Source organism: Mastigoproctus giganteus, chromosome 4 (genome assembly GCF_048544385.1).
Source record: "Mastigoproctus giganteus isolate SK-2022 chromosome 4, ASM4854438v1, whole genome shotgun sequence".
Classification (NCBI taxonomy): Eukaryota; Metazoa; Arthropoda; class Arachnida; order Uropygi; family Thelyphonidae; genus Mastigoproctus; species Mastigoproctus giganteus.
Window position 1 is genome coordinate 94175761 of NC_143578.1, and position 23133 is coordinate 94198893.

Consider the following 23133-nt stretch of genomic DNA (forward strand, 5'->3'; position numbering starts at 1 on the left):
CTCCTCATGTGTGAATGTAGATACAAAATATTCATTTAGTTTGTTAGCTACCTGAGTAGGATCATCAACAGTTGAACCATCGATATCAAATGATATTGATTACAATAATGACTGGATATCATGCTGTAAAGCAAATGGATGCTCCATTTGCTTTACAGCAAAGCAAATGGAGCATGCACTTCGAGAACTGGATGCAAGAGATGTGCACTAATTTGAAATTCAAGTTTTTCAGCATGGGCACGTAATTACTGAGAATAGGCTAAACTTTTTCTGCCTGTTTATTTTTTGCATGATAACGATTTCTGGAATTTTCCATGGCAAAATGAAAGAAAACACATTATAAAGTATTTAAAGTTACAGCTGTGTGGACTAAGCAGACAAAGAACAACATCACTAAAGGTTGCTTAAAACCCTGTGCAGCACATAGGTTTAAAAGGCTGTTTTTGGGCATTACTGAAGGAGGTTCTTCATCAATGTTATATCAAGTGGACCAATCTGATTCATCACTTTCCTTCTAGAGTTTTCATAAGTAAAGAACTCTTTGCTATTTTTCTTTGCATCTTTTGCCAAAGATTTCTCGTAATCTGCCTTTGCCTGCCTAAACTCCTTTGTGACTTGGTTACAGACCAGCTTATATCTATCATAAGTGTCACCTGTTAATTTATATGTATTCCATGCATTTTTCTTCTCTGCCACATGTCTAATTAGTTCATCTGACCTGCATTTAGGCCTAAATCTTGAGCAATATTTCTTAGTTGGTATGAAAAGCCTAGTAATTTCCAAGATTAATGAAAAGCTAGTAGTTTCCAAGATTAATTCTTTGAATGCTTCCCATTTTGAATTTGCTGTTGGTAACGTAAACAGTTGGTCCCACCGTATAGAATTTAAATACTATCTCAGACCACCGTAGTTACTTACCTTTACGAAAGCAAAAACCCTTCCATTTACCCTTGATGGTAGTTACCTCTTTGAGTAAATTCCACTTCAGCACAATATGATCACTTCCACCTAGTGGTTCCTTTACTGCAGATTCCTAATGCATGAAGAATCACTACTGATAATCAGATCAAGAGACCAAATTCAGCTAATTTGGAAAAAAAAAAAAAAAATCAGTCATCTAATTCACAAATTATAAATTGTTAGAATGTGTATACATAATTTTTACTCCCTCTATATATTATCTGATATTTACAGATTACAGTTATAACTATGATGTGTATCCAGCACTCTGCTGCCATGATCCAATGCAAATCTCCTATTATTAAGAAGTTAGTTGTATTAAGAAGTTAGTTGAGTGATAGGTGGTTGGTGAGCCCTTGTTAAATGATTACATGTAGCTCTCTGTTTATGATGATTTGTTCTGCGACGATTCAAAATAATGATAGTTTTAAAACCAGAAAGCAAAAAATATTAAAAAAACTAAAAAATTTCAAAAATGAACAACTATAAATATCAGATATGATATAAAGAAACGACACAGTCAATCAACCAGAGATGAGAGCTATTCCCATCTAAGCCAATCAGGGATGAAGTGGCAGGAGATAAGAGGAGAGGAACACTCAGTTCGCTTGTAGGTGTACTATTGTTGGGCCACTATTGTACAGTTTCAGTTTGTGAGTTTTATTTAAAAATTATTGATTAAATTAATAAAATGAAAGCTGCCATGTCTAGTAGAGAAATGCAGTAAAGCCAAGTGAATGTGAAAATGTCGCTAAAACGTCATGTAGATTTGATAGTTGTTGGCGCATCGGCTTCTGTGGCCATAATGCACCTCCCAAGGTTTTTGAAGTACAGTACTTCGATCCAAGCCCAAGGCGGGAATCGAACCCGCGACCTTTGGGTTGCCGGGCAGGTACTTTACCCACTCGGCTAGCCCAGTCGGCCCATGTAGATCTATCATGTTGGAAAAAAAAGATAGGGGTAATTTGTAGAATTGAAAATGGTCAGACATATGTGTAGAAGTATAAAATTGCAAAATGGTCAGACGTCTGTAGAAGTATAAAATTGCCTCCATCGACTGAGTAGGTACCATAATGAAAAGAAACAGTCAATGCAACTTGTTATGACAGTAAGTGCAACGCAAGTGAATTATAGCAAAAGTAAAATTTTAGAAAACATTGTCATTGTGTTTTGTCACTGCAAAAGACTTAAATAAATAAAAAAAAAAGATTCCATTGACTCAACCTGTTATTACTGAAAAGACAAAAGTCAATTTTTGAAGATCTTAAGAAAAAGAGAGCAGTGATGAGACCTTCTTAGTTAGCAAGGTATGGTTCTTGTGATTTAAGTCTCAAAGTGCTGCTGTGTGAAATTAAGTGGCGAGGCGGCAAGTGCAGATGCTGAGGAAGTGCAGCATTTCCTGCAGAGCTTCAAGCCATCGTACAGGAGGATAATTATTCTTCTGATCTCATTTTTAATGTTGACAAGACAAGGCTTTATTGGAAGAAATTACCATCACGAATTTTCACTGCCCATGAAAAGCAGTCTGCACCAGGTTTTAAGGCTGCAAAAGACAGGCTAACACTTCTGCTGGCACTTTAAAATTAAAACCAAAGGTGGCGTACCATTCATAGACATTACATACTTTCAAGGGCCTGAACAAAGCCACGTTGCCCATCTACTGGAAATGGTTACAGAAGGGCTTAGGTGACACAAGAAATCTTGGATTGGTACACAAACTATTTTTGTCCTACTGTGCTCCATTTTTGTTAAGAGAATAAGTTACCAGCCGACGCTCTTTTTCTCTTGGACAGTTCCCCTGGCCATCCTGCAAACCTTGATAAAGTTGGAACATTTCTGGATGTCAATGTTGTTTACATGCCACCAAACACCACTTCAGTTTTGCGACCAGTTGACAGGGGATAATAGCAACATTTAAAACCTATTACTTCTGCCAAACCTTCATGGAAATGGTGAGAGTTTTGGGCAGGCCAAACAAAACTATCAAGGATTACTGGTGCACATTTGACATTCTGAAGGGTATTAATAACCAACATAGCTTGGGTTGGGAGGAAGTTTTTTTTTTTGTTAGTTGTTGGCACATCAGCTTCTATGGCCATATTGCGCCTCCCAAAGTTTTTTGCATTTTACTGTGATCCAAGCTCGAGGCTGGAATCGAACCCGCGACTTTTGGGTTGCTAGGCAGGCACTTTACCTACCTGGCAAGCCCGGTCGGCTTGAGAGGAAGTGCCAGTGAACTTGTTTGAATGGAGTGTGACACCAACTTCTCCCACAATTTACTTCACAGGATTAGAGCCAGTGGAGAACACTGTCGAAGATGTTAGCAGGCCAGAGCAAGTGGCGGGATTGGGTGAGGATTGGACAGCGGGATTACAGCTGAAGATGTAACAGAGCTGTTGGATAGCCATGGGTGGCAGCTTTCCAATGAAGACTTGGCTAAAGAACTAAGCCAACAGAATGAGCAGGAGAGAGATAAAGATGAAAGATGAAAATCTATGAATACAAACAATCTACAGTGCATCCTTTCAGCCATGGAGAGTGTCATCGATGAGCTCTGTGAGAGAAGTGTGAAAGTGAAAAGGAGCATAATTGTATCCATTGGCCCTTATTCTGAGATTCTCAAAAAAAGAAAAGAGGAAATCTCGACAGTCAACACTGCATGCTTTCTTCAAGAAAAGGGAAGATCCTTAACCAGGAACTTCAGAAATAAAATCTCTGCATTACACCACTGTCAAAAAAGATCAGTGTAGGGGCAGCACTTACAAAAAATTTTGGTCTGAGCTTCGGACATATCAAAGTAAAGTACAAAATTTAATTTTTTTATTTAATTATATTTAGTTTGGTTATTTTATACTGTATTACATTTAATTGATTTATATTCATAAAAATACCGTTTTTTCATTCATAGCATTCATTTCGGAGCTTTAAATATAATTATTGTATTACTTTGTCAATTTTAAGAGGGGCCTGGAATGGAACTCATTGACTTACATTATAAAATTAGGTTCATTTTACACTGATTTTTTTTTTTGTGGTAGTTCCTTCAAGAACAGAACCCCATTGTAAACCAAGGGCTACCTGTATTTTGCTATCTACATTCAAATTATATTGTTATATTGACTTCTATTAAATGGATTTCTTCACTAACCAGTTATTTATTTTGTTTTCCAGACTAAAGCTCCATTTATTCCCAAGATAAAAGAGTTACATGAGCCAACCCATTTTGAAGAGTATGAAGCTGAAGTAAAATATTTATATGAAAGTGAATTTGGAAAACATCTTCAAAAAAAGCCAGCATGATTTCACTATACATTACTACTTATATGTTAAATAAAGTGTGATAATTAAAATGAACACCCTTATAAATACTAGTAAAGTATATGCGAGATACATTCAAACAAGACTAATTTTCTGATTATGTTACATTATGTTTGAAGAAAAACACTTCATTATGGAAAATACCAGATTTAAATAAGTTTTGTTACTATAATCTACACACAGTATGCATTGCTGTAACAGGAAGGTGCATGGGTTAATGATGTTAATGAGCAAAAACATTAGCATGAGCAATAAAGAAACTTCTTCGAGTATAGTATTAATTTTGGAATTATTCTCTGCGTACACAATTTTTTTTTGCTGATGCTGTTGCATCATTTGCCACTACCAATACGTCACAAAAACCCATGATAGTTGGCTATAATTAGAAAATAACACAAGTTAACAGATTTAAAATTTTTTGGTAACATTTTTAAAATACACTACTTTTGGCCAAAACTGCTACTATGCTGATCATGAAAATGACAAGAGAAAAAGTTGTGTCCAATTTAAAATTAAAAAATATATATTTTCTTATATAATTTGAAGTAATAACATATAACATTATTTAAAAGAGAAACATTATTCATTAATAAAATTACATTCTTAGAAATAGAAATAATTTGATGTTAATATTACAACAAAAAATATAAAAGTGGCTAAAGAGTCGATAAAATATATTTTTTTTTCTCATATATGGTTTCACCTTGAGAGTTAAAACGAGTGTTTTATAGGCAAATGAATACGATGACTACAACAAACACCTGTACAAAAAATACAGTGGGCCAGTAAATCACAATGTCTTATAATGGGGGATATTAGCATTAGTTCAGGCATAATGATGCAAGAAAGCAAACTTATACAGAATCAGCCAAAAAAAAAAACCTTCCCATTTCACTCATCCGGTAACTCCTAAAGTTTGTCTAGTTCAGCCTTAAATTTATTTAAGCTATCAACATCCACAACAACAGATGGAAGTCTGTTCCAGCATTCAACTACATACTGGCTAAAGGCAAACTTCCGCACATCTATTCTACAACTGTCTTCCCTCAATTTGAATCTATGCCTGCTCAGGTTCTTAATCTGAGTAAGCGGAAGTATCCCGTCAGCATTAAGCCTGCTCAAACCATTCAAGACCTTATACACCTCAATCAGATCACCTCACAGGTGCCTAGACTCCAGATGCTGCAACTTGCAGTACTTGAGCCTCTGTTGGTAACAGCACCTCTCACCAATCTTTTTGCCCTTCTCTCTACTCATTCTAGCAACCCTACATCCTTCCAAAAATGAGGTCTCCAGACCTCTACACAGTTCTCAAGGTGTGGCCTGACCATTGCCTTATACAAAGGTACACTAGTGTTCTAAGAAAGTGCATCACCCTTAAAAATTGTAATTGTCGTTCAAATAACGCAAGTATATGGCAATATTTCTTACAGATTGCATGATATAAGATTGACACGTACGGGTGATGATGTAATATTGCATCAGCCGTTACTTTCAGCTACATAAGCACGCTCTGCAAGAGTTGCAGTCATTCCTTGCTTGTGTCAGGATGGCGAGTTACGTGCAGTTGACCCACAGAGAAAGAGTGCTATTGTTTGCTTTACGTTAGGAAGGATGTTCTTCCCGTCATATTGCTCATAGTGTCTTGTAATCAGTCGATAGTGAGTAGACTTCTTTTCAAACTCAAGAATACTGGTTCTGCTGATAGGAAAAAAGGAACCAGATGCAAATGAGTCTCTAAGCTAAAACAGAACCGTGTTTTGATAAGCTTATGCCTTAAAAACCGTAAAGCTTCTTTGAGCTGAAAAGTGAATGGGAAGAACACGCAGGAGTGGTAGCAAGTGCAGTAACAGTCAGAAGACACCTCTTCAAAAACAGATTTGTAGCTCGTCGTCCTAAGAAGAAGCCCCCCTCCTCGCACAAAAAATGAAAAAGACCCGATTAATTTGGTGTAAGGAGCATGTCAAATGGACCCCCGAGCAATGGAAGTCAGTTATTTTCTTGTTTGAAGAAATTCAACCTGCATGGCTCTGATGGGAGATAAATGATTTGTCATAGACACAGTGAAGAATACCATCCAGACTGTATGGTATCTACAGTACAATTACTTACCAGCCAAATGATATGGGGGTGCATTTCATATCATGGAGTAGGTCACCTACAGTTTATAAAAGGTTCCATAAATGCAAATGGATACCTGGCTATATTGGAAGGCAAATTGCTGCCAACCATTAGAGACCATTTAAACCTGCCAAGTAACTGCATCTTTCAGGATGACACTGCTCCTTGCCATCGAGCTGTGTTAGAGTAACTAAGATTAAGAACAGGTGCATGCAAACTTGCATAAACACCGATGCTAGGTGTATATTAATAAATTTCATGAGCTTGATGTGCTAGTCAAGATATTGTTGGGATATCAGAGATGTGGTGTCACACAGATATAAGCAGCGCAGAATTGGAATTTGGGGAGTACAATGTGTACAGGAAGGATAGACAGGACAGGAAGAGAGAAGGGGTTATGCCGTTAGCTAAGAAACACAAAATCTAAGGATGTGCATCCAGCTGACATAGATGGACAGTGCAATGTTGGGTCAGTTTGGTGTGACATAAGCACTGGGAATGAAAAAATGAGGGTAGGAGTTTATTATAGGCCTAATGACTCTGATGAGTACAAGGAACAATTATACAGAGAAACAGAGTGGGCCAATAAATCAGAGTGTCTTATAATATGGGACTTGAACTTCCCAGTATTGATTGGAACTTGTTGATTGGTCACTCGCACACTAGCAACACTTTTGTGGATTTATTGGATGATTGTTTTCTACAAGCAGCATGTTAGAGAGGAAACCAGAGGGAGTACACTCTTGATCTGATTATCAGCAGTGATTATTCATGCATTAAGAATTTGCAGATAAAGGAACCACTAGGTGGCAGTGAACTGATGTGGGATTTACTTAAAGATGTAACCACCATCAGTGGTAGAGGGAAGAGTTTTTGCTTTCGTAAAGGTGACTAGAGTGGTCTCAGGGATTTTTTTTAAGTTCTATACAGTGGAACCAACTGATGACGTGACCAACAGCAAATTCTAAATGTGAAGCATTCAAGGAATTAATCTTGGAAGCTACTTTTGTTCCAACTAAGAAATACTGTTCTGGGTTTAGGCCTAAATGGATGTCAGATGAACTAATGAGACTTGTGGCAGAGAAGAAAGATGCATATAAATTATCAGTCGACACAGAAGCCTATGGTATATATAAGCTAGTCTGTAATCAACTCACGAAGGAGGTTAGGCAAGCGAAGGCAGATTATGAGAAATCTTTGGCAATGGATGCAAAGAAAAACAGGAAAGACTTATTTACTTATATAAACTCTAAACGGATGAATCAGATTGGTCCACTTCATATCGATGGTTTCATCATTCTCAGATAGCTGCATCTACATTCGCACGAGGAGAGGGCCAGATGCTTATTAAACTCTAGCAGGGAGTTAAATGATTTTGTAATAACTGAGAGCAAAATGGAGGAGAAATTTATGAAGTTAAACATAAAGGCACCTGGGGTGGATTGGATCTAACAAGCTATATTAAAGGAGGTGGCAAAGGAAGTAAGCAAACGCTTAGCCATAATTACAAGAATATCCTTGACTCAGGGGAAGATCCCACGGACTGGAGATGTGCAAATGTATTTCCAGTTCACAAAGGGTGACACTAGTAATTAACCACTTATTATAGTGGTAAATTACTAGTGTCACCCTTAATAATTAAAGGGTGACACTAGTAATTAATTAAAGATCTGTTAGTTTGACTTCTGTACCAGGGAAAATAATAGAATCGCTGGTTAAAGAAGCATTGCAGGATCCTCTAGACAAGACAGCAGTAATAATTCAGACAGAGCATGGGTTTTTTAAGGGGAAGTCTTGTCTAACCAATTTGATTGGGTACTGTGACATGGTCACAAAGGAACTGGATGCAAAAAATAATAATTTTGATATCATATAATTGTATTTCAGGAAAGCTTCAGGATACTGTTCACATGGAAGACTACTATACAAATTAGAGCAGTATGCCATTAAGGGCAAGTTGCTACAATGGATAAAAGGATAGTTGAGTGGGAGAAGACAGAGTTGTAATCAATGGACACTTCTCTTTGTTAAGTGGTGTCCTCCAGGGTTCAGTGTTGGGCCCATTGTTGTTTTGTATATTTATCAAGGTATATAAAGCTTAATGTCAAAGTTTGCAGATGGTTGTGTACAGTGGTTGGGATGGTTGTTAATAATAGTAATGACAGTATGCTGCTGCAACAGAATCTGGAAAAGTTGAGCAGATGGGCTGAGAAATGGCAACTGAATGGTACATTGACAAATGCAAAGTACAGCATATGAGTAACAGTAACCTCAAGAAATGTACCAACTGGATGGTGTTACACTCAGGATAGTGGGGAATGAAAGAAACCTGGGGGTAATTGTGCAATCAGATATGAAGTTTTCTGAGCAGTGCAGACAGGCTGCCAGAGTAGGTCATGGTAATTTTGAAAGCAGGGATAAGGTGATTATCCTCTTGTATAAGGCAATTGTCAGGCCACACCATGAGTACTGTGTACAGGTCTGGAAGCCTCATTTTTGGAAGGGTGTAGAGTTGCTAGTACGAGTACAGAGAAGGGCAACGAGTGGTGAGAGGAACAAAGGGGTGCTCTAACCAAGAAAGACTTATGTTCTGCAAATTTCAGCATCTGGAGACTAGGCACCTGCAAGGCGATCTGATCGAGGTGTATAAGGCCTTGAATGGATTGAGCAAGCTAAATGCTGACGGGATTCTTCCTCTTGTTCAGATTACAAATCTGAGGGGACATAATGATGATGTGCGGAAATTTTCGTTTAAGCAGCGGGTAATTGATTGCTGGAACAAACTTCCATCTCTTGTTGTCAAAGTTGTTAGCTTAAATAAATTCAAGGCAGAACAAGACAAATATTTGGAACAAATGGATAGGTGAAATGGGAAGTTTTTTTTTTATTTTGGCTGATGGTGTTATAAACTTGCTTTCTTGCATCATATGCCTCTACTAATGCTTTGGCTTTATGATTACTTCCCACTATCAGTAACTGAACTGATAGTGAGGATACTGCCTGGATTACTGGTGAAAGTTCTTTTAGTGTGTGGCTTGTGCAAATCACACGTAATGGATTCAATGAAAAAAGACAGGTAGTGAATACAAAGAGTGCTGTAATTCTAGCATGCCTTAACAAACTTCAGCAGCTGGACTTCTCAATTAACAAACCCTTTAAAGTAATCATGCAGAGGAGTCGACCATATGGATGGAAGCATCAAACCACAATTTTACACCCAACAGGTTGAATGAAGTGACAATTTCACAGGTGTGCAAATAGGTGAAAATTTCATAATGATGAAACCTGTCAAGTCTCTCAAGAAATGTAAAACCAGCAATGAAAATTATGCACTCTGAAGAAAGTAACAGTTCAGATCAAAACATCAGTAATGACAAGTTTTTTGGAGTTCTGCAATGAGGAAAGCTTCGTTCTACACTGACATTTTCTTTAATAAGCACATTTGAATAAATGTTTCAGTTATATGCAATAAAATATTTTTTCCCCAAAATTTTTGCCTTTTAAAACTTGGACATGTCTTATTATTTATAGTTAGTGCTGGCCAACCTTTACCTCAATACTAGGACTTACAAAATAGATATCCCTGTAATTTTTTCCAGTATTCAAATACTGTATTGATACAGAAACACTGGTTTCCCGGTACTAATTTAAAAATAATTGTTTATGATTTAATCATATAAAGGTGATTTTATAACCACCAACCAAAAATGATAAATATTTACAAAAGTATACTGCAGCAGAATTTGGCAAATATCCCTTCCCCTCGAGCGAAGGCTATCCCTTCGCTCACCTTGAGCATCGATGAGCTGTGGTCGTCCAACACCTCGCCGGCGGTTCGTGGGTTTCCCCTCCTCGGACCACTTTCAGTAGGTACTAACCACAGCTGACTATGAGCTTGGTTTGGTTTGGTTTGGTTTGGTTTTGGTTTTTTTTGGCACATTAGCTTCTATGGCTATAATGCGCCAAGACCAACTGCTGACTATGAGCATCCCACCTGCCGTGCCGTTTCAGATTTGCTCTGACTTAGTCATCTGGCCATTACAATTTGGCCTTTGTCAAACTTGCTCAAGTCCACTGCCTTTCCCATCTGAAGAACAAAAGTAACACTAATTAACGGAGCTCAGTATCAGGTGTTTTTATACCGTGTCACGACCGCGCATGCGCCATTGTTCACCTGCAGTTGCTTCGATTTGCATAACGACTCGCTGGTCATAATATTTTAGCTCATCGGTGTATATTCTGTGCAGAAAGCTTTAACTGATTTAGATTCAAGCATTTAGTTTTGTGAGGATGAATTTAATTTATTAGCTGCAGCAATTCAAGAAGGATGTAGAGCTGCTGGAGCGAGTGCAGAGAAGGGCAACAAGATTAGTGAATGGAACGAAGGGGTGCTCTTACGAAGAAAGGCTTAAGTTTTGCAAATTACAGTGTCTGGAGACTAGGCGCCAGCGAGGTGATCTGATAGAGGTGTATAAAGCCTTGAATGGTTTAAGCATGCTCAATGCTGATGGGATTCTTCCTCTAGCTCAGAAAAATCACCTGAGAGGGCATAAATTCAAATTGAGGAAAGACAGATGTAGGATAGACGTGCGGAAATTTGCCTTTAGCCAGCAGGTGGTTGGTTGGTGGAACAGACTGCCATCCCTTGTGGTTGGAGGTTGATAGCCTAAATAAGTTTAAGGCTCAGCTGGACAGGTATTTTGAACGAACAGAGGGGTGAAGTGGAAGTGGGTTTTTTTTTTTTTTTTTTTTTTTGGCTGATGCTGCATAAGCTTGCTTTCTTGCATCAAATGCCTCTACTAATACTAATATCTACATTAATTCCTATAAAGTTAGCAGTAGATGCGCTATGTCGCAAAGAAAATTTAACTGCAGATGCTAACATAAAATTTATGATAAACTCATACTCCTGGCAATCAAAATTCTGAAATAGCTATAGAATTGGATATAGCATTGAAACTCCGTACTTCACAGAGGTGGACACATTTATCACAGGTTCTTCAGTATTTGCAAAGCACAATACGATTGGAAATTATTTAGTATTAGTAATGGCCATATATGGTGCAAGAAGGCCTAAGGCTTATGCTACACCAACGAAAAAAAAAAAAGTAAAATAATAATAAAATTAAATAAAATAATTAATAAAAAAAGAAGGAAAATCAAACAACCTATGCATTTCCCTCCTCCTGTAGGTGACCTCTGAATTTCCCCAAACTGTCAGCCTCAACCATGGATGTAGGACTTATTCCAGTAATTTATAACTCGTTGGTTAAAATAAAACTTCCTGAAATCCAGTCTAAACTCTCCCCCCTGTAACTTTAATTTATGGCCCCTAGTTCTAGAATCATTTATAACTGAAAATTTCATGCTCATTCACTTTACTTTTTCTGGTCAGAGACTTAATACCTCAATCAAATCTCCTCTAAGGTGCCTAATTTCCAAGCTGTGAAACCCACATATTCAAAGTCTTTCCTCATATGGTTGCCCTTTTTCCAGTCTCATCAGGTAAGTTACCAGTCCTTTGGACCCTTTCAAGAAGCTTGATGTCTTTTTTTAAAGTGCAGTCTCCATACTTGAACACAGTATTCCAAGTGTGACGTAACAATAGCCTTATATAATGGAGTTCCGCAATGAGGAAAGCTTCGCTCTACACTGACATTTTCTTTAAAAAGTATATTTGAATAAATGTTTCAGTTACATGCAATAAAATATTTTTGGGTTAATGTAAGAAGTGGGGAACCCCACTTCTTACATTAACCCAAGTGGGGTTCCTTGTGGAACCCCACTTCTTACATTAACCCAATCTGAGGAATAACCATTTATCTCAACCCTCTGCCTGGTGCCATCCTCCTATCCATGTAAGGATTTTCCCTGTGATTCCAACCTGTTCCAGCAAATAAAGTAACCACTCATGTGGGACTGAGTCAAATGCTTTGCTGAAATCTAAATACACAATGTTGAAATTATTTCCTAACTCCAGCTCACGAGTGACCCAGATTTGTTAAACATGATTTTCCCTTTACAAAACCATGCTATGTATCCTTCAGAATTCCATCTAAATGATCCTGAATTCCACCCTTGATCATTGCCTCCATGATTTTCCCTACTACTGAAGTTAGACTGGCTGGTCGGTAATTTCCCACTTCACTCTTAGAACCGCCTTTATGTATTGGCAGTTTTCCAATCCAACGAAATCTCTCAGAACCCAGTGATAATCCCATTATTAGCCTTAATGGTTCAATACCCACTTGCTGCCACCTTAAGATTATAGGGTATATGTCATCAACCCCAGAAGCCTTACTCGCCTGTAGCCGAGTAAGGCTCCTGGGGTTGATGACAAAAGATGTGTTCGGAGCTGGTTTATGCCAGCTCTGAGCACATCCAAGATCATTACATTTGTGTCAGCCTTACTAGTTGAAGCGCATGTTACAGTACCCATCTATTACTGAAGCGGTTCTATAGTTCTATCAAAAGGCGAATCATAAACGTTTTTCTGCAACCAGCTGGGCCAAGCAGGAATATTTGAATCGGTTTGCAATTGGGAGATAACAGACTCCAAATTACATGTATGAGTAGAATCTTTTGTTTGTCATTGACTATTCTCATTAAGTTGCAGAAGTCCTCGCTGGTCAGCAAGTTTTCACCATTCTTTGCAATTGATTTGAGTCAGTTGAGCATGGCGAGCTTTCGATCCTCATTCATCTCGCTGTTTGGGTAATTGTAAAAGTTTCTAAAGGGTTTTTCTTCTTGAAATTGCTTTACAAGGCTATGCAGGTCATTACTGCATGCTTTGTCAGGGTCACCATTGTCATCGTGATACATCGCCTTACATATTTCAATAATTTTGCAAATGTCCAAATCCGATTCTCTTCGTTGTCGTCATAGATCTTGACATATTTCCTCTCTGACAGTATGTTTCCTCATTGCGAAATACTTGTTTCAAAAATATTGCAACAATACAAGTACTTGTATTGTTGCAATCATACTATTCAACAAATGGGTAATTAGGCTATTGGCCTAACCACTTCCAAATGTTTAATCATTAGAGTAAGCATGAGGCATGTGTACCCTATTTATCACTAACATTGATTCGGTAAAATAGCGGACGTGAGCACAAATTGCATTGCTCATGATTTCGGTTATAGCTGTTCAAAATTGTGGTGTCATCAAAGATGTTTTACACGTAAAACACTTTTTTCGTGCATACATGGTACACATGCAATTTTTTTTTTGTTTTTAGATTAACTGTGTTTTTAATAATTTTTTTCAGAATTTATTGTAATAAAAGTTTTAAATAAATACGAATTCAAGTAATTACAGTACTTGTTTTTTTCATACTTTATTGCACCTCATTGTCATCAAAATTTTTTTCCATAAGGAGAAAAATGAAAATGTTTGTCTTTGGGATACTGGTATCCCAGTTTCATAAATTAAAAATAAAGAAATACCGGTATTAAGATTTCGACCGGTATGGTAAGCCCTACTCAATACACTTTAGAGGACTTTCCACTGTTGGCAGGAAACTGGTGGTATTGTGCTCCAGTGCCTTTTTAAAGCATTTGTGAGGCTCCACTAACAAAGAGTGGCAGTTTTCATCATCATCAGCCATTTTCAATCCACTGCAGGATGAAGGCCTCTCCAGCAACTTTTCAGTTCCTTCTGTTTTGAGCACTGGCCATCCATTTACTACCCACAAACTCATGAATTTCATCTATCCATCTCCGCCTTTGTCTTCCAGGTTTTCTTCTAGCTCCTCTTGGGTGCCATTCTGTTATTTTCTTAGTCCATCTGTCATCATGTCTTCGAGCTATGTGTCCTGCCCAAGCCCATTTTAGTTCTTTAGTTTTGATAAGAATGTCCTTTACTTCAATTCGCTGCCTAATCCATGTGTTTCTCTTCTTATCTAACAGTCTGATTCCCAATATAATTCGTTCCATTCTTCGCTGTGTGGTTCTCAGCTTCTCTTCCATTCTTCGCTGTGTGTGGTTCTCAGCTTCTCTTCCATTCTTTTGGTGAGTGCCCAAGTTTCATTTCCATAAGTCATGGTGGGGAGTATACATTGGTTCATTGTTTTACATTTCAGACAAACTGGGATATTGTTCCTCGGTATGTGACTATATTTCCTGAATGCTATCCATCCAAAATTTATTCTTCTCTTGACTTCCAGCCATTTATCATTATTACAGCTAATAACTTGTCCCAGATAAGTATGACTCCACCTTTTGAATTACTGCTCCTTCAATTGTTATGTCCCTTTCTGTAGCATACTTTTTCATCATTACTTTTGTTTTAGCCATATTCATCTTTAGTCCAAAATCCTTACTAACTGTGCATAACTGATTAAGATTTTCCTCTAATTCTTTGGAATCGTGGATTATGACCACAATGTCATCTGCAAATCGTAAATGGTTTAGGTACTCTCCGTTCACATTGACTCCTTTTTGCGACCAGTCTAATCTTCTGAAAGCTTCCTCAAGGGCAGCAGTAAACAGCTTCGGAGATATTGTCTCCTTGTCGAACTCCTTTCTCGATTTTAAATTTCCTACTGTCTTTGTCTAGTCTAATAAAGGAGGTAGCACTCTCATATATTTTCTTCAAAATCATAATATATGCGGTATCTATGCCTTGTCTTTCCAGTGCCCGAAATATTGCCTTATGCTGTATGGAGTCAAATGCCTTTTCATAATCCACAAATGCCAGGCATAATGGTGTTTTATATTCATTTGCTTTCTCCATTAGCTGTGATATTACATGAAGGTGATCCATAGTTGAGAATCCTGTCCTAAAGCCAGCTTGCTCTTTCGGTTGATTCTCATCAAGTATTCTTTCTAATCTGTTAGTAATGACCCTTGTGAACAACTTGTAGATGTGGGATAACAAGCTAATTGGTCTATAATTTCGAATTTCTGATTTATCTCCTTTCTTATGCAGCAAAACTATGATTGCATTATTTCACTGCTTAGGCGTCACACCTTTTCTAATGCACTTTGTGAAGAGCCTTGCCAGTTTTTGTGTTATGTCTCTTCCTCCCAATTTTGACAACTCTACAGTAACTTCATCTTCCCCCGGGGCTTTCCGATTCTTCATTTTCTTCAATGCATGTTCTACCTCATTAGGAAGAATATCGGGTATGTTGTATGTGTTGCTACTTTGCAATCCATCTTCCCCACTGCTTGTATCATTCCCTCGCTCCTTGTATAATTCTCTATAGTAGTCTTCTGCTATTTGAATTACGCTTTCTCTGCTGTTTATAAGTACACCATCGCTCTTCTTCAGTTTCAGTATCATTTGTCTTTCTGTATTACTGCTCATGGCTGCTGATTTAAATCCTTTGTTTTCCCTTAATGCTTGTTCTACTTTTCTTGTGTTAAATCTTCTTATGTCCTCTCTGAGTCTCTTTCTAATGGCCTTGCATAACTAAGTATACTCAATTTTCTCCATCAGTGTTTTTCTTGCTCTTCATTTGTCGTCTTCGGTTCATCATGACAAGTGTTTCTTGACTAATTTTTTCTTCTTTGGATTTCTTTTTCCCTATAGGTTTCTTGGGCTTTATCACTTTCAGAAAGTTGTAATATTCCTTGTCGATATCTTGATCCTGAGCAGTCTGCAGAAGCTCAAACTTGTTCTTAAATTCCAGTACATACTGCTTTTTCTCCTCTTCTGTTATCTCAAAGACCTTTGTATTATTTAACCCCAGGGGCTCACATCTGGTGAGTATGGGCTTGGCACACCCAGGGTCCTCAGCTGGACATCGTTCTTCTCTTTCTTGGTGATTTCCTTCTACTTCTCTCTCTCTCTCTCTCTCTCTCTCTCACACACACACACACACACACACACACACACACACACACACACACACACACACACACACAGGGTAACTCAAATTCTTTTTTTTGGCTGGTGCAGCATAAGCCTCAGGCTTCCTTGCACCATATGGCTAATAATAATAATAATAATTTACTTGAGTCAGTTTTTTCTTTTTCTTTCCTACATCTATATCAAGTGTACATCTTACCATTCTGTGATCACTTTCAACATTTACCTTATTCAGGACAGTAACATCATTCACAATATATCTTCTGTTAGTGAGGATGAAGTCGATTTCATTAGTTGTTAATCCATTTGGATCTTCCATGTCCACTTTCTGTTCACCCTTTTCTTGAAAAGAGTGTTCATTACTGACAGTCCTTGAGATTCTGCAAATTCCACAAGTCTTTCACCTCTTTTATTTCTTTCACCAATTCCAAAATTTCCTATAGTTCCTCTTTCTGCATTGTTTTGCCTTTTTTCCAACCTTAGCATTGAAGTCCCCCATAATAATAGTGTAGTGGGTTTTCTGCTCATCTAGAAGACTCAGTTTCAGTGTACATTTCTTCAACCTCTTCATCATCATGGCTCGATGTTGGTGCATAAATCATTATAATCTTTAGCTTGTACCTCTTAGAAATCTTGAGTATTAGTCTTGACACCCTTGGTGGTGTACTTTTGAATTCCAAAATGTTGTTTTTAAAATCTTTATGGACCAGAAATCCAACTCCACCTTCGCTCCTTTCACTGTTTCCATTGGTGTACAGCAGATTTCCACTTGATAAACTTATAAGTGATTCATTTCTTCTTCTTCTTTCAGCCAAACCGATGATATTCCAATTCACATTTTCTAATTCCTTTTCCAGCTCTAATATCCTGTCTTCACCGATGAGTGATCTTACGTTATAACAGACCAAGTTCTGTTTCCGTGCATGGCAGCCTGGTCGTACCCAGAGATTCTTAGCACCCTCTGCTTCCACTCTGATCCTCTCGCTGCCGTAAGAGGGAGAGTGAAAGCTGCTGGGGACTGAGGGCCATTTGTTTTGTCGTGCTGTCATATGCTGGAGGGTTTGGTCTTTTCCTCTTCACGCTGACCAGGTGTCTTGAAGAAAACCGCTCTACACGTTCGTTGCCACCTAAGTGATGTAACAGGGCTTACCATCAAGATGTGCATGAGTGGATTTTAGGGAGGCATGCCAACCGGACTTCTCCTAAATCTTCTGTAATAGAGAGATATTGGATCCATCAGTGTTTCAGGCTGAGTGTCTGATAACACACAGGATACTTGTTCCCCTCTTAGCCCCTTGGCAGTTTTCACCTCACCTTAATCGTGTTTCCAATTCTTAATAATCACAGTTCAGATTAATTTATGAATTCTTCAGTTTTTTAAAAATACATAAATTTTTGTTATCTACTTAATTATTATAATATTTTGTAAAGTTAATTCTGTAATAAACATAGCCAAGTGATCAGGGGCAAGAGTGTAACAGTTCATATTCTTCGAGTTTGTGGTTCAAGCCCACATAACAATTAAATATGATTTAATGATTGTATTCATGATTTATTGTAAACGCTTCTGACCTGGCGGCTGTGAAGTATAATCAAGTACTTTAATTTACTTCTGTAATATTTGGTAAACTTAATTCTTACTTTTACAATGGTTGTTATATAATCCACAGTGAAAACTATGTATGATGATATTATGATTCGCAGGGAAATTGCTGTAGATGATTTGCACATGGGTAAAGACTTCAACCCTTGCATAGCTTATGGCATGTATTCAAAGTTCAATCTAGTTGTTAATCAACTCAACTGACGATCTTTCTTTGTTCCCAATGTAAGGAATATACTGATCTGAAATCAAAACTTGATGCATTGCTAGAAGAACTTGAGCCACTAGAGAAACAGGTGCTTGTCCTAGAGAAAAAAAACCTAGAAACTTGTCAGAAATCCAAGTGTTGCCCCATCCCAATTCATGCCTCAGAAATGAAATTGTCACATTACACAGATCTAGGACAATCAGTGCAGCTATCTCGACACAGACCGAACTAGGCATCCAGATGACTGTGCCAAGTCACCCGTGCCCAGTTGTCCTATTCCACACATTATACTGCCCTGATTCAAAAGAATTTAGGTTATTGGATGATTCCATTGTCAGGAAAAAGGGGCAACAACGTTTCTTGTAATTAAAGACTAGTGGGCTAGAAACGTGTCTTTTGGGAAAAACAAGTAATGGTGTCACCAACAGATTGTCAGATTTGGGGCAGAGGGTATAAAGAGCGTTATTATTCAAGTGAGGATAAATGATATTAAGCAAACACAAACTGATGATTTGTTGCATAAATATAGGACCATGCTGAAAAAGTGCCACGAGTTACATCAAAATGTCCATGCATGGCAGGAAGGATTATACATAGTACATTCAAAAAGTTCCCAGAAACACCCACTGGTATTTAAAGTGGTTTGCACTACAACTGAAAGGTTTTGTGGTTATTGACCTTGTTGCACATGCATGCTAAGTGGGAACTGGCTAGACCAATTCATTTGTGTGTCACAGCTAATCTATTGCAGAATGTTGCAGTTTGAACAGCGTGCTAACATCAAGTTCTTTAAACTTGGGAAAAGTGCTACAGACACTGCAAGCATTACAGAAAGTTTATGGAGATGATGCTTTGAAGAAAACATCAGTTCATGAGTGGTCTGATCAGTTTAAAAAAGGGACAGGAAACACTAGAAGATGAACCTCACAGTGAATGCCCTTCAATGTCACAAAAGTGGAGAAACTCTTGCAAAACAATAGGCAAATGTTTGCTGTTGGGATTTTATGTGAAGTTGAACTGTCTGTAGGCTCAGTACATACACAATCCTGACAAAAGATTTACGGATGCGTTACGTGCGTGCAAAGTTTGTTCCATGCTTGCTGTCAGATGAGCAAATGGATTACAGGAAAGCCATTGCAGGTATTTTGTTTGAAAAATCTATGCCGGATCCTAGCTTCCAAAAAAAAGTGATCACTGGGGATGAGAGTTGGGTGTTTGCTTATGACCCCGAGACCAAGGCAAAGTCATCTGAATGGCACACAAAAATGTCCCCATTGCCCAAGAAGTCTCGTGCAACAGTCATGCTGATCATTTTTTTTTTTTTTTTTCCTTTTCAATGATGCGGGCATAGTCACGAATTTGTGACTAGGGAAAGAATCATTATTGCTGCTTACTACACATTGAGGTTTTGATGTAAGACTGTGAGGGGAAGATGACTTCAAAAATGGAAGGATGGCCAAATCCTGCATCATGACATTGCATCCAGTCACACAGCAATGGCAGTTCAGCAGTCCTTGACTGCAAAAAAAAAATCAGTCATGTAGCAGCCTCCCTACTCCCCTGACTTTGTGTCATCTGACTTCTTGGCTGTTCCCTAAACTGAAAATGCAACTTTGGGGGTTGTCGTTTAGCTTCAGTGAATGATATCAAAGAAAATACAGAAAGTGGCCCAATGTGAGCTAAAAAAAATTTTTTTAAAGAATGTTTCAAAAGCTTGGGAACAGCATGTATGCAGAGGAAGGTACTATAAAGGTGATTAGGTTAGTTAGTCCAACTGTTCACTCCATAAACATTTATAGTAAAATTCTGGAAACTTTTTGACCCCGTATGCTAAAAACCCTGTGGATTAAATCAAGACTTGAGGGATTCTACAAAACCTTTGGAGAAGGGGAGGATTATTTTTTTTTTTAAATCAGCATGGGCTTACAGGTAGAAGAAATTCTCTTTGTAGGAACAAAGATTTTTGCCATTCATTGAGAATACCTTAAAAGTTCAAGGAAATTGCTAGTTATGGATATACAGATAAGAATTTATCTGATATGGGTCAAAGTAACTCTTGCACATTTCGAAAGTTTTGTTGCTGCAATGGCAGTGCTAACAGAAATGTAGTGTTACCAAGAAATAGGGAATGACGAGTCTCACTAAAAGTATGTACAATATATTTGGGAATGATAGGATATAAGGGGTAGCAGGGTCATGCCTCTTATTAAAAGCATCTTATGCACAACAAGCATTTTCAGATTCAGAAGTTATACATGTCAGTATAGAATCGTGTGCAAGTTAGCTGGAAACGAAGTATAAAAAGAGAGTAATATGGGAGAGAAAAAAAAGCAAAGTGAGAGTAATCTTCGAAGTGAAAGATAATGCTGAGAGTCTCTACATGCAATATGGAAAGGGTAACCAAATGTGAATGTCTTATTATTTATTTTCCCCAAACTGATTGAAACAAGTGGAAGGAAAACTCACCATTAACAAAATTTTTAAATCAACTAGATGGCTGTTATCTGTATCTGCATGTTAGGAAACTTAACAGAGAAATTATCTAGACCTGCACATCACCCACAAATCAGATGACACCAACAGTGCTGACAGCATAGCAACTATTAGTAATGAGTAATCATGGATTGAATGAGGAGAGAGGTAGCAGCTGTTAAAAGAAAAAGGAATGGCTTTTATTTCAAGATAGGAGATCATGACCTCTATTAAATGGCGAGATAGCACACAGAATGTATTCACATTCTGTGTGCTATCTCCCCATTATGGTGTACCTAAAGCTATGGGAACAGAAACATGAAGGAGAGAAAACAAGAGTTAGAAGTAGAAGGGAATCACCAAGAAAGAGAAGAATGATGATATCCAGCTCAGGACCCTGTGCCAAGCTTATACTCACCATATGTGAGCCAGCCCCTGGAGTTATGAGCTGGATATCATCATCCTTCTCTTTCTTGGTGATTCCCTTCTACTTCAGACTCTTGTGTTTTTTCTCTCTCTCTCTCTCTCTCTCTCTCTCAGGGTAATGCAGAATTTTTTTTTTTTTGGCTGATGCAGCAAAAGCCTCAGGTTTCCTTGCACCATATGGCTAATAATAATAATATGCCTTTGTCAATATCATTGATAAATATTGAGAGCAGTAAGGCACCCTGCACTGAGCAGGGTGCCTTACTCTCAGTGATTAGCATTTGGTCCAGGAAGAGCAGTATATGTTTATAATGGATGAAAGGGTGGTTGAGTGGGAGACGACAGAGAGTGGTAATCAATGGATACTGCTCCTCGTGGAGTGGTGTTGTTGGTGGGGTCCCCTAGGATTCGGTGTTGGGCCCATTGTTGTTTTGCATGTTTATCAGTGATACTGATGAAGGAATATCAGGCTTAATGGTCATGTTTGCAGATGATATAAAGGTTGGCAGAGTTGTTAATGACAGTATGCTACTGCAACAGGATCTAGAAAAAGCTGGGCTGAGAAGTGGCAAATGAAGTTTAACATTGACAAATGAAAAGTACTACATATGGGTAGAAATAATCCCAGAGAAACATACCAACTGTGCAGTACTACACTCAGGGTGGTAGAGAATGAAAAAGACCTGGGGGTAATTGTGCAGTCGGATATGAAGTTTTCAGAGCAGTGCAGACAGGCTGCCAGAGCAGTTCATGGGGTCTTGTCAATGATATACAGGAATTTTGCTAGTAGGGATAAGGAGGCGATTATCCCTTTGTATAAGGCAATGGTCAGGCTTGAGTACTGCATACAGGTCTCAGGGAAGGATGTAGAACTAGAACGAGTACAGAGAAGGGCAACAAGATTGGTAAGGGGAATAAAGGGGTCCTCTTACCAAGAAAGGCTTAAGTTCTGCAAATTGCAGCATCTGGAGACTGTGCATCTGCAAGGTTATCTGATTGAGGTGTATAAGGCCTTGAATGGTTTGAGCAGGCTCAATGCTAATGGGATTCTTCCTCTTGCTCTGATTACAAACCTGAGGGGACATAAATTCAAATTGAGAAGAGACAGTTGTATATTAGATGTACAGAAATTTGCCTTTAGCCAGCAGGTAGCTGATTGCTGGAACAAACTTCCATCTGTCATTATGGAAGTTGATAGCTTAAATAAGTTCAAGGAAGAACTGGGCAAACTTTTAGAGCACATGGATGTGTGAAATGGGATTTTTTTTTTTTTTTTTTTGGCTGATGCTGTATAAGCTTGTTTTCTTGCATCATATGCCTCTGCCAATGCTAAATATCTCTTTGTATATTAAAAATTTTTCCTCCTAGTGATATTTATTCGAGAAAATGGGAGAAGAGAGCGGGGCAATTACATCACTACAAACACGCAGGTAAACATAAATGCGTAAATGTTATATTTATACAAAATTACATAGGTCATTTCCTGATTAGATTTCAATCAGCATGTTATAATGTTATTATTACACAATACAAAACTTTACAAAAAACTAAACTATTTACAATCATACCTCTATTATATCGGGATGATGGGTTCCTTTATCAGCTGACATTAATATACAAAAAAAAAAGTTACAATGGACCATCAAATGATGCCAGGTGTGGTCATGTATTAGAAAGTGAAGAACGTGCACGAGGTTGGTGAATGGAAGGAAACCAAATGGGTTACTGGGCAGAATCAGACATCTGCTGTTGACAATGTAGAGCACGTTCATGGGATGCAGACCAATATACATTGCATTGAAAGACAACTGCCTCCGTAACATTTATATATAGTGGATTATGGTTATTTGGGCCAACGGTTAATTGGGGCAGCCGTTTATTTGAGGCAAATCTTAAAAACAACCCGATCGAGAAAATAGCCAGGATGGGACAACATGCCGTTTAATCGGGGCAGGAGACCCCAGCACTGGAGATTACCCTATGATTGTCTCCGACCGTACCACGTGGTTTGCGATAATACCAACAGCTGGAATTCTGTGGGTTATTATGATGAAATGTGTTTACACTTCCATGGAATCTTCAATCATATAAAAAAATTAATTTTCAGAATCTTCTCTTCATTCCTATTTTTAAAGCTTCGTAACTTGTTATTCCGTTCTCACTTGCACATATTGTGTTACTTGCAATTTGTGTGTGCCGTGTTCTTTGT

General features: G+C 38.1%; 1 protein-coding gene across 1 annotated transcript in view; it reads right to left on the bottom strand.

Annotated features, from left to right (window-relative positions):
* Positions 1-1019: 1019 nt before the first annotated feature.
* The window catches only part of LOC150086921 (F-box only protein 33), a 145326-nt gene continuing 123212 nt past the window's right edge, over positions 1020-23133 (bottom strand). The window contains exon 4 of the mRNA XM_090371680.1: positions 1020-1084. Coding sequence (XP_090227806.1) covers positions 1081-1084 — 4 coding nt within the window. The 3' untranslated portion in view covers positions 1020-1080. The remainder of the gene's footprint in view (positions 1085-23133) is intronic.